General features: G+C 48.4%; 1 protein-coding gene across 1 annotated transcript; it reads left to right on the top strand.

Annotated features, from left to right (window-relative positions):
• The first annotated feature begins 6,529 nt into the window (after positions 1-6,529).
• On the top strand, positions 6,530-15,795 carry LOC142917296 (protein PALS1-like). The gene is made up of 7 exons (XM_076061928.1): positions 6,530-6,542; positions 6,786-6,857; positions 7,089-7,139; positions 8,056-8,223; positions 13,849-14,048; positions 14,848-14,958; positions 15,530-15,795. The coding sequence occupies exons 1-7, from the start codon at positions 6,530-6,532 to the stop codon at positions 15,704-15,706; spliced, it is 792 nt and encodes a 263-aa protein (XP_075918043.1). The 3' UTR covers positions 15,707-15,795.
• The last annotated feature ends 731 nt before the right edge of the window (positions 15,796-16,526 follow it).

The following is a 16,526-nucleotide window of genomic DNA, read 5'->3' as shown; positions in this document are numbered from 1 at the left end:
GCTGGCCGTGAAGGCATCGCGGCTCAGCGAGTGATAAGAATACGCCGTTTATAAGTACATTAATTTTTCCTTATTTTGTTTTATGTGAATTTACTTCTAATCATATAAATTACCAATAGATTCATCGATACAAACTAAACTTTTGAAATCTTCATCACGAATCTACACGCTCACAGAGATAACATCGTGTTAAACCCGTTTCTTTAGCATGTAATCTTGTCTACGAATTAATTAAAGCTTAGCCAAAGATAAGAATCTCCCGTAGGAGGGCACGCACCCTGCTGCACACCCTTATTCCAAGACATTTAGTTAATTATATAATCTTGCCGATGAATCTATTGATGTATACTTTTGCCTTTGGGGTATAGTAATTTGCTTTTATTGCCTTTCGTATAAATATCGTTGCATGCCTGTTTTAAAGACTCTCCCTATCACCAACTAAGCTCGAGTTACGCGGTGGAATTAATCATATGTGCGGTTGCCAAAGTCAAACAACGCAACCATTGATGGTTAAATGTACTGCTCACTTAAGGAAATTTTCCCGATGGTACCGGGGGTAATTCCAAGCATGAGAGTTCGCATATTAAAGTGTCATGTTTTTGTTCATAATTAAAATTTCTTAACACAGAAGTGTTTGAGTGTTTCCTTCTTGAGTTCATGCGTAATAATCTTAATAATAAGAACTGTATCCTGCGGTGAGATTTGAATTTGGAGACCTGACATAAACAGTAATACATAATCAGTAAATGTTAAAGCAGGAATAATTGTATTATGATTTATAATACAAACTTAGACAACGAAGCTGAGCTTAATCTAGCATACTTACAACACACCTGCATAACTTCATACAATTCATTGTATGATCCCGATTGATGATACGGCCCTGAGCAACGAAGCGAAGCCTAATTATCATAACTGCCCACATTAGCATAATCACATAAAATAATACGATTCTCTAATTAGCATAATTTATGCACATATTTACATCAAATACTATAATTTCGGATAAATACACATTTTTCAAAATTTCATTTAATTTTTATTATTTTCATCAAAATTTTCATACCCGGCATATACAACAGCACGTGCCCTCCCCAATGATCGAATCATTGGGGTTTATTAGTAGTAAATCAACATTTTGCGACACCCACTGCCACTGTGTAGCATATTATTATGTGCCAGGGACTCTATGAGATGATAGAATATTAGTCCGAGTCCATAATTGGCAATAAGTAATGGCAAAGCAGTTAAAGTGACTCAGAATTGTGCACAGTCGCGTATAGAGTACACTACACATTAGTATAGAGTGTAGTAGCAGTGGCAGTAGCGGTAGTAGTAGTGGTAGCATGGTGATAGTAATAATGGTGGTAGTATTGGTAGTTAGTGGTGATAGTGGTGGTAGTAATAGTGGTGGTAGTGGTGATCATAGTAGTGGTAGTAATAGTGGTGATCATAGTAGTGGTAGTAATAGTGGTGGTAGTAGTAGTGGTAGTAGTGATAGTAGTGGTAGTAGTGATAGTAATAGTAGTGAGAGTGGTGGTAGTAGTAGTTAGTGGTGGAAGTAGTGGTAGTAGTAGTTAGTGGTGGTAGTAGTGGTAGTAATAGCAGTAATAGTGGTGGTAGTAGTGGTAGTAAGAGTGGTAGTTAGTGGTGGTAGTAATAGTGGTGGTGGTAGTAGAAGTTAGTGGTGGTAGTAGTAGTTAGTGGTGGTAGTAGTGGTAATAGTGGTGGTAGTAGTGGTAGTAAGAGTGGTGGCAGTAGTAGTGGTAGTAGTAATAGTGGTGGTAGTAGTAGTTGTAATAGTGGCGGTAGTAGTGGTAGTAATAGTGGCGGTAGTAGTGGTAGTAATAGTGGTGGCAGTAGTAGTGGTAGTTAGTGGTGGTAGTAGTAGTGATAGTGGTGGTAGTAGTAGTGATAGTGGTGGTAGTAGAGAGGGTAGAGGGAGAGAGCGAGGGAGATAAGACGCGGTTCAGTGATGGTGCAGAACAGAATATTTTTATATGAAAATAATATCTTACATCAGCACGTACAATCTGTTTTCTGGGAGTTTATATATATCCAAATTATTAATCATTACCAACAAATGTACTTGGTTTCCACGTCTCATTTGCTCTTTTTTTAAAGTTGACTAAAATGCAAACACATCCTTTGTTCTGATTAACAGCTCCATAAATCTTTTTAAAAAATCTAGGTTTTTGTTTTAACCACTGCCTGCTCTTGCTCTCCAGTGCCTTAATCGTCGTAAAAATGGGTTTGTTTCATACACTGCTGTCGTGATAACTTCCTCTTGTTTTGTGGCCCCCTTTGGTGACAGCTTTAACAGGACTTGTGGTCGTTTCACCGTGAGCCGGCGCCGGATGAAGGAGATGGCTCTCAGCGCCCTGCCACGATGAACAAACCACCAACGAGTTAAACTATTGTCAGTCGTCTCCTCTGCATACACATCTATCACTTTGTTTGCAACTGGGGAGGAGAAGCTGGTGTTTTTTTTTATTGATTTTAAATTTCACTTGGGGGTAGGTATGTTGTCAATTGTATCGTTTAATTCCCGCGCAGACTTCACTTCGAAATTGGTCTTCAATAAACCCGCGATCTTGATAGAATGCATTGAATCAGAAGCAAGACTTTGTTGTGTTTACTGTTCTAAAGTATGTTTTTTTTAATAGTTTTCAATTGTTGGGCTTAACTGTTAACTGTTTCTTCGAAAAAGCAAATAATTGAAAACACGAGTTGCAGGGGTTTAACTTTGGCTAATCATTGTCCCAAACTAAGGAAGTTTTGTAGTAATGTCATGCATACATGTCCTAATTGGTATTGGCAGTAAACACAATGCATTCAGAGTCTTCAATACATATAAACATTCAGGAGTTTCAAAAACCATTCCGGACTGGGCCAGTCTGATATCTGACAACACGTTTTTTTTATTGAGCATACATTGCACCATATGTCAACGTTGATTAGCCAAAACCAATTTCAAGTATGCTGCTGCAGTGGAGTCGTCGTGCAGTGCATTTCACACTGCTGAAAATAATCCCACACACTTGGTTCCCCTGATCACAACGGAGCCATTTACATTAGCAGTGTCGCCTACTGTATTACAGTGAAGCTACACTGTACTCGGCAGGGATTTTGTCTTAACGCCTATGTATAGTGAGGGAAAAAAGTATTTGATCCCCTGCTGATTTTGTACGTTTGCCCACTGACAAAGAAATGAGCAGTCAATCATTTTAATGGTAGGTTTATTTGAACAGTGAGAGACAGAATAACAACAAAACAATCCAGAATAACGCATGTTAAAAATGTTATAAATTGATTTGCATTTTAATGAGGGAAATAAGTATTTGACCCCCTCTCAATCAGAAAGATTTCTGGCTCCCAGGTGTCTTTTATACAGGTAACGAGCTGAGATTAGGAGCACACTCTTAAAGGGAATGCGTCCTCCTCGGTCTCAGAGTCCCTGGAGAAGCTCGCGGTCGTGACGAGAGCCATCACCAGGGAACGCGTCCGTCGTGAACGACGCCCTCGAGAAAATTCTGATGGACAAACCATTGGGCTGACGAGCTAAAGAAGTACTTGACAGACTTTCCCGCTGAATAATTCTACATGGAGAAGACTCAACCCTCAATCGTTGCGAGTCTACTGCCAAATTGCTTGTCACAATTTACTTTACAGTTACGAGCCGCGAGTAAAAAAAAATAGCATTTCGTGCAAGTCGTGTTTTTCGAATAACAAACCTTGCCAATGTATACAGGAGATTGTAACTTTCAGTTATTTTCATTTAAAGATGTATAAAAGGTTGCAGACCATCAAACACCGAATTCTAAAAAAAGGAGAGAGAGGGAAAGAGAGAGAGAGGGAGAGAGAGAGGGAGGGAGAGAGAGAGGGAGAGAGAGAGAGGGAGAGAGAGAGAGGGAGAGAGAGAGGGGGAGGGAGAGAGAGAGAGAGATATGGGCAAAGTGCACACCAGGCTGTTGTGCCAACAATACACCTGGGGGAGCACCAGACTGAAGAACGCGGACATCACCGACATGGAAGCCCGAGTCCTCAATTTGGAGGGTCGCCTCGCCGAGGACAGCGACCCTGCTCTTCTCCAAGAATACGAGGAGAATAGGGAGCGTCTCAAAGGGCTACATGAGGAGCAGACGAGGGGAGCGTTTGTGCGATCCCGGGTGAAGCTCATCACGGACCTCGACACGGGATCCCCGCTTTTCTACTTCCTCGGGAGGCAGAATGGGAGACGCAAATCCATGGAGTGCCTCTTTGATGGTGACGGTGTCCTGGTGCACGAACTCCAGCAGAAGTCGACCATCATCAGAGACTTCTACGGCAGCCTGTTCTCCCCTGAAGAAACATCGGAACCGGCCCAGGCGGAGGCATGGAGTGGTCTACCCACCCTGGGGGAAGACGGGAAAGAGCTGCTAGAGCAAAAGCTCACCAGGACTGACCTTGACGCAGCTGTAAGAGGACTGGCCCCAAATAAATCCCCAGGGTTAGACGGCCTAACAGGGGAATTTTACGCCGCTTTTTGGCCATCCCTGCGGGAGGACTACAGAGAGGTGCTGGAGGAAGCCTCAGTCACTGGGGTGATGCCTCAGTCTTGGAGGAGGGCGGTGCTCACTCTGCTTCCCAAGAACGGAGACCTGAGGCACCTACAAAACTGGCGTCCGGTCTCCCTCCTGAACACAGACTACAAAATATTGACGAAGGCTCTCTCCCTGCGACTGAAAGGGGTGATTGCACAAGTCATACACGGGGACCAGTCCTACACCATCCCCAGACGAACCATCCACGACGGCATCTTCCTGGTCAGGGACCTCATCGCGGTGTCCCAGAGGTTGGGCATCCCAATTGCGTTTCTTGCTCTTGACCAGGAAAAGGCTTTTGACAGAGTGGACCACAAGTACCTGCTGGGAACCCTCAAGACCTTGGGTTTTGGGGATGCCTTTGTCCGAACGATCCGCCTACTCTACACCAAGGCGGAGTGCATGATCAAGATCAACGGCGCCCTCACTGCCCCGGTCAAATTCGAGCGAGGAATGAGACACGGATGCCCATTGTCGGGCCAACTTTATGCCCTGGCATTAGAGCCTTTCCTGAATCTCATAAGGCGGAGACTCAGCGGCCTGGTGCTGAGGGAACCAAGCGTCAAGTTGGTCCTGACGGTATACGCCGACAACGTCCTCCTTCGCAGCACCGGCCGCTTGGGGGTCCCGCTCGTTTGGGTGGTCTGTGTGGCCGGGTTTCTCGAGGCCAAGTTCCGGAAAGGCTCTGTCCACCCGTCTGACATCTGTATGTCAGACAGATGGACAAAGCCCAACTCATTAATGTTTACAACCTTAATGGGACAGCAATAAATGAGAACATTTACTATTAAGCTTTGTATTCGTGTCCGACCGGATAACCGAATGAGTGGATACATTATTCAACAATATTAAATAAACAAGTAATATTTAAAAAAAACTTTTTTAAAAACACGCTTTATTGAAATGTACCGTACTAGTAATGGAAGAACTCCACAACTCCAGGAAGTGGCCCCGAAGCTTGCCATAACGTAAGGCTACATTTATTACGGGCGTAGTTTACAGCCAACGTCAGTTGAGCATGGACAATTAGACGTAAGCCGAAACATACATATAAAAAAGAATGTTACATTTTTTTAATGATATAATATAGTATTGTCATCAGTATGACATTAGTATACCAAGCTTGCAGTCGATACCACACTGGGAAGTGGGTAAAATTGAGTTACAAGATTTGAGGATATAATAGATAGAGTGAGTTAATTAAAAGCGTGTAAAAACGTGCTGTTTGTTGCATTAAACGTAACGTTTTGAGCTTTTAACTGAGAAAGGAAGCTAGCAGCCGTGCTGGCGTGGCAGTTGAAGCAACGGGGCAAGCTTATCAACTCCCACACCGCTCCCCCCACCGTCTCTCCACCCAGCAGCAGTATAAATGGTTACACCACAGTCGATCGACAGGTCGTGTGGTGGAGTAAAGTGTGGGTACTTCTCTTTCCTACTAAGAATCCACTGCAATCGATGACCAGTTCCTGACTTTTGGAACCGGTAATATCAGTGAACAAGCCCAGTTTATGATCCATATTTATTTCTGGGTTAGGGCCACTACATAGTGGTTTCATATAAAAAAAATTGCCATTAACCCTCCACCATGACATGGAACTTCGACTGGCCTCACCGAAATTCACATGTGGATCGTGTTGGTGGTGGATACGAAAGTCTACGTTTTGAGTGAACCCGATATATATAATTCATATTGTAGGCTTGAATTTCATGCAGCCGCCCCTGTGTGCCTTAACCATGGATCTTTTATGTAACTCCCTCTGTGATTTTACACCACTGCCAACCCCAGCTGGAGCTGGACAGCTGCAAAAAGAGCCTCGTAGCTCTTCAGGCTCTTCCAGCTTCAATCAAATGTCTGTAACTGTGTCTACATGTCTGTGTGTGTGTGCAGTAGTGTAGTGGTTGGAGCGCTGCGCTACCAAATTTGCGACCCGGGTCGATTCCCACTCATGGTCACCACCAGTGAGAATTATTTGAACCGGTCCTGGGCCTCCCCTAAGTCGACTCGGCGTCAAATGAGTACCTGGTGCAGTGTGTAAACATTGCCACTTGGAAGTCAAAGGCGGTCGGGCGTGGTGCTGGCCACCCACCCCCTCGTGTGCCGTGCCGGCCTTCATAGGTACTCGCGAACAGCACTTGCCCCATCAGTCTGTTAAGGCTATGAGGGGGATCTTTGTCTTGTGCGATTGTGTGGATGATTCGTAGGGAAAAGCTTCCAACAGCAGCGGGAGGTCATGAAGCAGACGGTGGAGGAGGATGACAATATGGAGAAGTCGGGTGAGCGAGCAAGGAGACAGTGGGCCCTTCTCTCGATCACTCATCCCTGTTAGCCGCGCTCCCTACGCGTCCCCAGACGGGAGAGGCAGCCTCGATCCTTGCGCTCCGTCGTCACCGCGTCTCCACTGTGCAGCACCTGCCACCTCACGCAGTTTTCATGGCTTTTTAAAGCGCACGGCGAACGCGGGGCACCAATGAGTCATGCTCACCTGTGCTGCACATTCCCTGCAGGAAAGCTGTGGTGCGCCAAGAAGAACAAGAAGAAGAGGAAGAAGCTCTATGGTACGGCATGGCACATGGTGCTCACGGGGGCCAAGCCTAGCTGATCATCACCGTCTTTCACCCGGCGGCAGCGTAGCGGCGGCGCAGTGGGGCGACGCTCGTGCCATCTCGCAGCAACAGCGGCCTGCGTTCGATTGCCGACTGGGGCACCCTGCTGTGTGGAGTTTGCTTGTTCTCCTCCTGTTCTCCAGAGTGAGGGAGGGAGTGAGAATGAGTGAAAAAATGAGCGCCTTGGTGGCGAGATGTTATTTCCCCACCCTGGTATGCAGGAGGTTTTGGATTTGATCTCGACCCTGTCGATGCCTGTATATGTGGGGTTTGCGTGTCTCTCTCACCGTGGTTGCCTGGATTTTTCTCCGGGTCTTCCGATTTTTCTTCCCAATTTAGAATCAACATCACGCCTTTAGAGTTTTTGGCTGCTATACATTTCCATATGATAAGCCACTTTGTTAAGCTTTCATTTGTGGCCAGGTCATCTCTGAAAAAGTGGACTTAACCTTGTAAATAAAATAGTTTAGTTTAGAATGTGGGTGAGTGAATATGTGAGAGAGTGTATGAGTGTGTTAAAGTGAGAGTGAATGTGAGTGAGTTTTCATAGTTTGTATGTTCTCCATCTGATCTGCATGGGTTTCTTTTGAGTTCTGCGGTTTTCTCCCATAGCAAAAAAAAAAAAACATTGTAACTGCTATTGGCCAAATATCCCAAAACTGCAAATGACTCGATTGGGATTCGACACAGCAACATTGCCCACCACCACAAACACCTGGCCAGTCCCTCCTGAAAAATAGTCACGAGACGCAGTGAGTCTACCCCGAGTAAACGAGAGCAAGGGGCAAATCATGAACAAATGGTCATCTACGTTTGACACAGAAGGTGAAAAGGTCTGCGCTCTTGTCCGCTTGTGCTGCATGTGCAGAGATGGATGCCAATAAAATCTTGACGTACGAGGAGATGGCGCTGTACCACCAGCCTGCGAACCGCAAGAGACCCATTGTGCTCATCGGGCCTCCCAACTGTGGCCGCAACGAGCTACGAACGAGACTCATGGAGAGTGACGCGGACCGTTTTGCTGCCGCAACGCCCCGTACGGTCTCGCTCGTTCACTAGCTCGCTTGCTCGCTCACTTGCTCACTTGCTCACTTACTCACTCGCTCACACAGTAACACACTTGCTCATTCACATACACTCGCTCATTCATTCACATACACTCGCTCACTCACGCGCTCACTCACACACTCGCTCACTCAAACACTCGATACTCACACTCATTAACTTTCTCATACGCTCGCTCATTCACACACTCGTTCACTTACTCACACGCTCCCTCATTAATGTGCATTCGCTTGCTTGCTCAATCACACACTCGCTCATTCACAAACTCGCTGACTCACTCACATGCTTGCTTATTCACGTACATTTGCTCGGTTGCTCATTCATACACTCACACGCTCGCTCACACGCTCGCTCATTCACGCACTCCCTCATTCACACACTTGCTCATTCACACACTTGCTCATTCACACACTCGCTCGCACACTCAACAGCAACAACAACCACCATTCGCCACTAAGTGGCGGTGATGTCACCACGACGCTTGTGCCAGGGTATGTGCACGTTGAGGCCACGTGAAGTGTTGAACGCACGCTGGCAGGAGGTCACGGGGCAGACCCAGGTGCCACGGGTCAACTGATTGGACTGACTGAGACGACTGGCTGATGCACCACCTTTGCCCCCTACTGTGCCAACTTGCTGTGCTTTATCCACCCGGCGCTCCGCTGGTTGTTGTGAGTGTCGCTTTTCCGCCCTCCGTTGTTGTTGGAGGGCGACTGCCTCCAACTGCCCAGTAGCGTTCTTCACGAGCCTCCTCCACAGAGGCCGATCTTGACACCGCTGGTACCAGTCATCAGCAAGTACACTCAGCTCCACATCCTCCTGTACCACGTCACTCCATCTCTTCTCTAGCCCGTGTCACGCCCGTTTAGCCCCCTCTATCCGGCCGAACAAAAGCTGTTTAGGCATGCGGTGACTGGGCATGCGGGCTACATGATTTAGCCAAAACAGCCTTGCCTGCCGGAGGAGCTCAGCGATGGGACTTTGTCCAGATCTTTCAAGGATTTGTGAGCTCCTCACGCAATCCATCCTGGTTAAACCCAGGATGGATCGTAGGCAGGCCAGCCTAAATGTTTCTAACCGGCGAAGATGTGCCATTAGGGGGGGTCCACGTTTTGCAAGCGTAGAGAAGGGAGGGAATTATCGTGGCCGAGAAGACCTGAAGCTTCGTGCGTAGCGACAGACCAGGTAACTTCCACACAGCATTACGTAACCGATGAAAAGATAATGCCGCTCGATTGATTCGGAGTGAGACCTCTACTGTCAAACCGGAGCCGGTCATGAGCACACCGCCCAGGTATGGGAAACTCTCCACTCTCTCCACAACTGTCCCATCACCAATTGGGAGCTGTGGGGTGGAGTGTCCGATGGTACAAAATACCCAGGCAGGTGCTTAGTTTTGGTGGGGCTGATGGTAAGGCCCCACCTCTTAGTGGCACGCTCCAGGTTCAGCAGCAGCGCCTCCAACTCCTCCTCTGAGTGAGAGGCAATTACCAGATCATCGGCATATATAACGTGGTTGACCAATAGGAAGCCATCTCTTGACCGCAGCCGGACATCGATCAGCCTCCCATTGTATCTGTACCAGATGGAAATTCCTCCGGTACAGCCATCAAAGGCTTCACGAACTACGTGGTTGAAAAAAATGTTAAATAATGTGGGAGCCAGAGGACACCCCAGTCGCACCCCAAGGTGAACATGGAATGGCTCCGGCTCCCGGCCACGTAGTTTTACCTGGCCCGCTCACCATCATGAAGGTCTTTAATGATCATGAGCAGAGGGTCAGGGACTCCGAAAGTACGATGAATAACCCAAAGCCCAGGCCTAATGATGGGATCATAGGTCTTGACCAGGTCAATAAAGCAGAGATGTAGGTTTTGTTGGAATTCCCTATACCCCTGCTGTAGCAGACGGACAGGAAATATAACATCTGTGCAGGACCGCCCTTTCCTGAAACCGCATTGGGGCTCCGCAAGCCTCTCCTCAGCGTGCCTGGCAAGGCGATGTTGAATAATCCTTGCCAGGACATTTCCTGGCACACGAAGGAGTGAGATGCCCCTGTAGTTGTTACAGTCTGTGCGGTCCCCCTTCTTAAAAAGGGGGACCACCAGGGCATCCTTCCAATCCTGCGGAACCCGTCCAGTGGTCCAGACCGTTGTTATGATGTCATATAGGGCAGTCTGTGCACAAACGCCACCCTCCCTCAGCATTTCGCTTGGGAGATCATCTCTGCCCGGTGCCTTTCCTGGTCTCAGAATCAGGATCGCCTTTAGGACTTCTGTAATGAGCGACTTCCACGACATGTCGTGTAGAGGGTACTCTCTTCTTTATTCACATTCGGGCATACCACAAGCCACCCTTATCCTCTTTCTTCTCCGAGCACGCACGTAGATATTAGCATCCCTACAGGCTACATGTGGTCGATCCCACAGCGTGGTTCCGTCCGCCAACTCCCGGCCCCACAATTGGTTGACGGCATGCCGGCGAGGGTGGTGGGAATTTGCAGGAGATCCGCCACGTGGTCGAACGACGGAGAGAGATGACGGCAAGCATCGACGCAGTCTGGACCCAAGCCTCCCCACACTGACCACGAGTCCTCCTCCACCTCCGCTTATATTGCCGCAGGCACGGCTAGGCTCCGCCTCCGGCCGCTCCCTCTCGTGGAACCTTCTAGCAGGTTCCCGGAGTATCTCGGCCAGCCCGGCCCTTTACCTTTGGCCCAAATACCTCTCTCTTCGAGATTGGATGACGTTTATAGTGGTGCCTGTACCCATGCTTCCCTTTTCCAACCAGTAGATGTCACTATGTCATTACACTTCCTCAACAGATGACATCTCAGCCAGCCACTCACAGGGGATGACTTTTTCCAATATTTGAGACACCGCAGCCTCAGCAGGGTCATCCCCACTTTGTCCCACGATGTTTGCCATGCCGAGGGATTTCCCCTCCCCCAAGACTTCACAGAAATGCTCAGCAAATCTGCAAACGTGTTGCTGGGCGTCGGAAATTAGATCACCATTTTTTCCCCTAAAGATGGTAATAGGTGTGGCACTGCAGGTTACTTTTTTGATGGAGTTAAATAGCGATTTGTGATCGTCGGCCATTGAGGCAGACTCCATTTCCTCAGCAACCCGCGACCACCACCCATCCTTGCAGCGCCTCACGACTCTCCAAACCTCCGAGCGAAGGCTGCGGTAAGCCTCCTCATTCTCTGATGTGGGATACTGTAGACGATGAGAGTGGGCCTGTCGCTTTTCTCAGCCAGCCTGAACACCTCCTCTGTCAGCCAGGGTCTCTGAGGAGGTCTGGACCGTGTACCCAAAGCAGTCATTGCAGCTGCATGAGCCACAGTCCTAAACCTCGCCCATTTCCCCTCGACATCTGAAGGAGTGGGGGATGATGCCAACCCCAGCCGCAAGCGATGATGAAATTCTAGCTTGCAACTTTCATCAGCTAGCTGAGACCAGGCCACCTTGGGTTTGAATGGGGTCCTGGGTGTACACCCACCACGGGATGTGAAAGAATGGCAGGCGCATCTTACATGACAAGTCGATGGTCAGTGGGCAGATCAGCTCCACGGTAGGTCCTGGTGTCAAGGACATGGGCCCGCATCCACTGTTCCATCACTACGTAGTCCAGCAGATGTTCTTTCTTGGACCCGGCATGCATCCATGATGTTGTGTGGATGCGCCGATGCCGGAACAGCGTGTTGGTAATTACAAGCCCATGGGCTGCACAAAAATCTAGCAGCCTCCTACCGTTGTTATTAAACTGATCTGGCCCATGCTTTCCAATCACTCCAAACCAGGTGCCAGCATCATGACCAACTCGGGCATTGAAATCACCCAACAGGATGACTCTATCCCGAGGGGCCACTTTAGCTAGCACCTGTGATAGGAGGTCATATAAGCCATCTGACTCATCAGCCTTGCCTGCATCCCTCCACGCATTTTCGTCTTCAGTGGGGGCATAAGTAACCACGACTACCACTCCTCACCTCTGGTTGATGGGAAGGCGAGACCAAAGTAGTCTGGGGCTTACCGCTTCCCACACCTCACCGCCACGCTCGCACGCCCCCTTCATTTTTTTGTCCAGAAGAAGAGCCACTCCGTGTTGTTTAGTCACCTGCCCCGAGTAGAGGACTGTCCACCCCTCATGGTGGCAGGAGCCAGAGCTGGTCCACCGGACCTCCTGAATACCACAGATCCAGGCGGAACCGGTCCAGCTCCTGACAGAGGAGTGGCAGCCTCTCCTCCACAGTGAGCGTTCGAACATTACACGTGGCCACCCTCAGTGGTTTTTTGTTGTTTCTGGAGGAGCCCCGAGGGTAAAGATTCAATCTCTTGGCTCCGCCAAATGGCGTTTGGCCAAGAGATGTCATAGACGCCTGTATCCCTGGGGGCCTCCGGCACAAGCTTATTAATTACATATTTTAGACGTGGTTTTGTGGTAATTAATTGAAGGTGGAGGGGTTACCAGCCCCTCGCACCCATCCAGAGCCCCCATTTGGCCGCTGTGGTGGTTATAACTGCCATGAGGGGAATGGCCAATCTAAATTGGCCCTCCCCCCACGGCACTGCCCACCACAGCATTGCCGTCCGGCACCACGAGGAGGTAGGGGGTTGTTTTTGCCGGGCTCACACACTCACACACTGGCTCACAGGCTTGCTCAAACACACACTCGCTTGCTCGCTCAGTCACATATACTTGGTCACCGACTTGCTCACTCGTTTGCACTTACTCATTCACTTATTCACACACTTGCCTTGCTCACTCACAAACAGTGGTGCAAAAGGCAAAGAGCTTCCTCCTTATAGCCTTCACAGACTGTTGGGGCAAGAGTTGTTAGCAAGCACTTTTGAAGGACAGCATGGGACATGGGATGGGTGGTAAGCACCACACATCGCATTAAGTACTCAATTAAGGCTGAATCGACCTAGGGGAGGCCCAGGATCGGTTCAGATATTCGTCACTGGTGTTGGCCGTGAGTGGGAATCGAATTTCGGTCTCTGGGTTTGTAGTGCGACGCGCTAACTGCTACACCACCGCTCCCCACACACACGCAATCACACACTCACTCGCACGAACTCGCACGCACTCACATACTCACACACATGCTCACATTCATGGTCACTCACTCCCTCACTCGCTTACTCACACGGTTACACGCACTCATTTACTTACTCGCTCACACTCGCTCGATCACATGCTTGCACGCACACAATCACTTATACTATTGAATATTTTTAATACTGAATATAATAAACATTACGAATACAAATCTACTTACCTCAGCCGCTGATCGGTTGAAGCGCATGGAGCGATGACATCATGCCGTCTATGTTGCATGGGGGACCTCAAAGTGCCTTCATGTTGCATGGGGGTTGTCTTCTTGGCAGTTGCTTGGCTGGTGCAGTGGGAGTGATGACATCATCCCTAGCAGCCGCTGTCATGCCAACAAGCATTGGAATCTCACTAGGACCCAAGTATTCCCTTTTTAATTTGTATGTTTTCTCCAACGGCTCTTCAGATCTTGGGACGAGTGTTCGGGGGCGCTTTGTGTACTTGGGGCCCCTGATCGTTGTGTGTTGGCTCGCAGACACGACGCGTGGCATGAGGGACGAGGTGGACGGGCGTGACTACCACTTCGTGTCGCGGCAGGCGTTTAAGGCGGACATTGGAGTTCACAAATTCATTGAGCATGGCGAGTTCGAGAAGAACCTCTACGGCACCAGCATCGACTCGGTGCGACAAGTCATCAACTCGGGCAAGATCTGCGTCCTCAACCTGCACACCCAGGTGAGGCACACGCGGTGGTGGTGGCGTGGACAGAGTTTGACGAAAATTGTCGTCGTGGTCATCGTCATCATTGGCAACTAAAGTCAAGAGTGACTTCCTGCTGCTCAAATGAATATTGAGACATCGGTGCTCATCTCTTAAGAGCCCTGCACAGCCCAGTGGTGGAAATTCAAAATTCCTTTGGTGAGGGTGAATGAGTCTTGTCCAGAGGATAACCACCGTCGATTTCCGCACAAAGTGGTCTTCAATACCATGGACCCCGGAGGGTGGGATGATGGGCCGAGGCAACCCCCAACCAGGACCTCACCTCGTGTAATCTTCTGATTGTAAGCTGCTCGCTATGTTTCAGAGGGTCACGGTCCGAATGTAGCCCCATCCGCCCTGGATCCAAATTTTCTGACTTTTAAGAATTTTCTGAGGGTGTATTAGCCAAAAAAAAGAAAAATACACACCATCTGCTGCACAGTGGACGTTGAAAGATCCCCGTGACATCATTCGCAAGGGTCGGCCTTTGTGTGTTGGTGTCATGGTCCAAATTTGAAGACTTAGCTGCAAATTGCTGGATTGAAACACAGGTGTCAATCATTGCCCCCTGACTTGGAAAACTTGGCAGGACAGTCCTCAAAAAGCCATGATACTCATCAGTGAGGCTTACCTGGTAAGCAAGGGTAGTAATAATATAAACCTACGGGATGGCATGTAAGTCCCGACACCTTACTACTCAAGATGGTGTCTGCAGATGTGCGTCATGCAGCACTAGAGATCACTGCAATGAGAGCCTGTATTTGTTTTTTTTCAGTCGTTGAAGCTGTTAAAGAATTCCGATTTGAAGCCGTACATAATTTTTGTGGCACCGCCGTCACAAGAACGACTCCGAGCCATGATGGCAAAAGAATCAAAGAACCCAAAAGTGAGTGCGCGTTTCTTGGGAATTAAATTTCACTTACGTTGGCAATGAAGAGACAGGTGTTTTACACTTAGGGCTATCATCATAAACATCGCTGACCCGAACTCGGTGGCGAGATGTTAACTACCTCGCCTGGTATACAGGAGTTCGTGGGTTCAATCCCGTGTGATGCCTATATATTTGGAGTTTGCACATTCTCCCTGTGGTCGCATGGATTTTTCTCCGGGTCCTCCGTTTTTTCCCTCCATATTTAGAAAGATGCTTTAGAGTATTCTGCTGCTATAAATTTACACGTGATAAGCCACTTTGTTGCGCTATGATTTGTGACCCGGTCGGTTCGGAAAAATAGCTATATAGCTCAGTGGGCCTTATCTGGGAAAATAAACAAAAAATCATTTAGTTTTAATGGTGTAGTTTAATTAGACAAGACAAAAGTCAATGCGATTTTCTGCTCAATGAGCTTATTTCAAGGCATTGTTTGAACCCTGAAATCTCCGCATTACATTCTACTCGCTTTGCATTCTGGGAATTGGCGATGTATGTCGTGATGTTTCCGACGGTGTGCGATGTGCAGCCAGAGGAGCTGCGGGAGGTGATCGAAAAGGCCCACGAGATGGAGCAGGGCTACGGCCACTACTTCGATGGCATCATCGTGAACGCCGACCTGGACACAGCCCACCAGGAGCTGCTGCGGCACGTCAACAAGCTGGACACTGAGCCACAGTGGGTGCCGTCCTCGTGGCTGCGCTGAGCAAGCCCTTGAGACCCCCCCCAGACCACCCCGACTCTACCGTGGCCAGCTGTCGATGCATGTCATGCGGTGTGAATGGCTGTTGCAGTACGCTTTCACGAAAATGCTGCTGGAATTCGAATTGTGCATTGCGGTGCCTTTCAACAGCACCGGCCGTTCACTCACTCCCCCCATTTCCCACTGCCCAAGCTCCGCTGTTGGCCTCAACACGGCTGCTGACAGCAAATTTCACGAGGCCGCACGAGTCTAAATCACGTGTAGCGTCGCAATATCGTTCCGTCAATGTGAAGGATGCTCATGTTCATCCTGTTCACCACGTAGATCAGAGGAGTACCGCGCTTGGCTTTTTGCGCAAGCACAGCGCTACCACGGAGGACTCTTTAATACAAATTTACAGAATTTCTGAGTCGTTGGGATACCCAGGATTCAACCGGATATTGCAACGTTCGTTGAAAGCGCTGCTTGGCTTGATAGTCATAACTTGATATGAGGATTTTTTTTATATATATATAAATTGGCTCGTGCTGTAGAGTCTGGTAGTAATCTTGGGATATCATAGGGCGAGGGAGACGTGTTTTAATACCTTAGGCCGCGGAATAATCTGAACAAATTTGTTGCGAAGCTAGCCAAATTGTTACGTGGCCTAACCCAAAAATATATTATTAATCATATCGGCGGCGAAACCCTATGTGGAAAGTTAACATGATCTTAATCTTCGTGTAATCATCATCATCATCTCGTCTCCAACTTGCTGGTGCAAACGTGGGCTCTATGCAAAATTGGCCGTACTTAAAATATCAACACAAAGGCCTATTATTTT

This window comes from Petromyzon marinus, unplaced genomic scaffold (genome assembly GCF_048934315.1).
Source record: "Petromyzon marinus isolate PM22_M1 ecotype Great Lakes invasive population unplaced genomic scaffold, UKy_Petmar_22M1.pri1.0 PM_G_Scaffold_45, whole genome shotgun sequence".
NCBI lineage: Eukaryota > Metazoa > Chordata > Hyperoartia > Petromyzontiformes > Petromyzontidae > Petromyzon > Petromyzon marinus.
This window is presented reverse-complemented; position numbering and strand designations above follow the sequence as displayed.

Coding starts and splice junctions, on each gene's coding strand:
- LOC142917296 (XM_076061928.1), top strand. Junction 7,140..8,055: donor GAAGAGGAAGAAGCTCTATG/GTACGGCATGGC, acceptor CTGCATGTGCAG/AGATGGATGCCAATAAAATC. Junction 14,959..15,529: donor AAGAATCAAAGAACCCAAAA/GTGAGTGCGCGT, acceptor TGCGATGTGCAG/CCAGAGGAGCTGCGGGAGGT.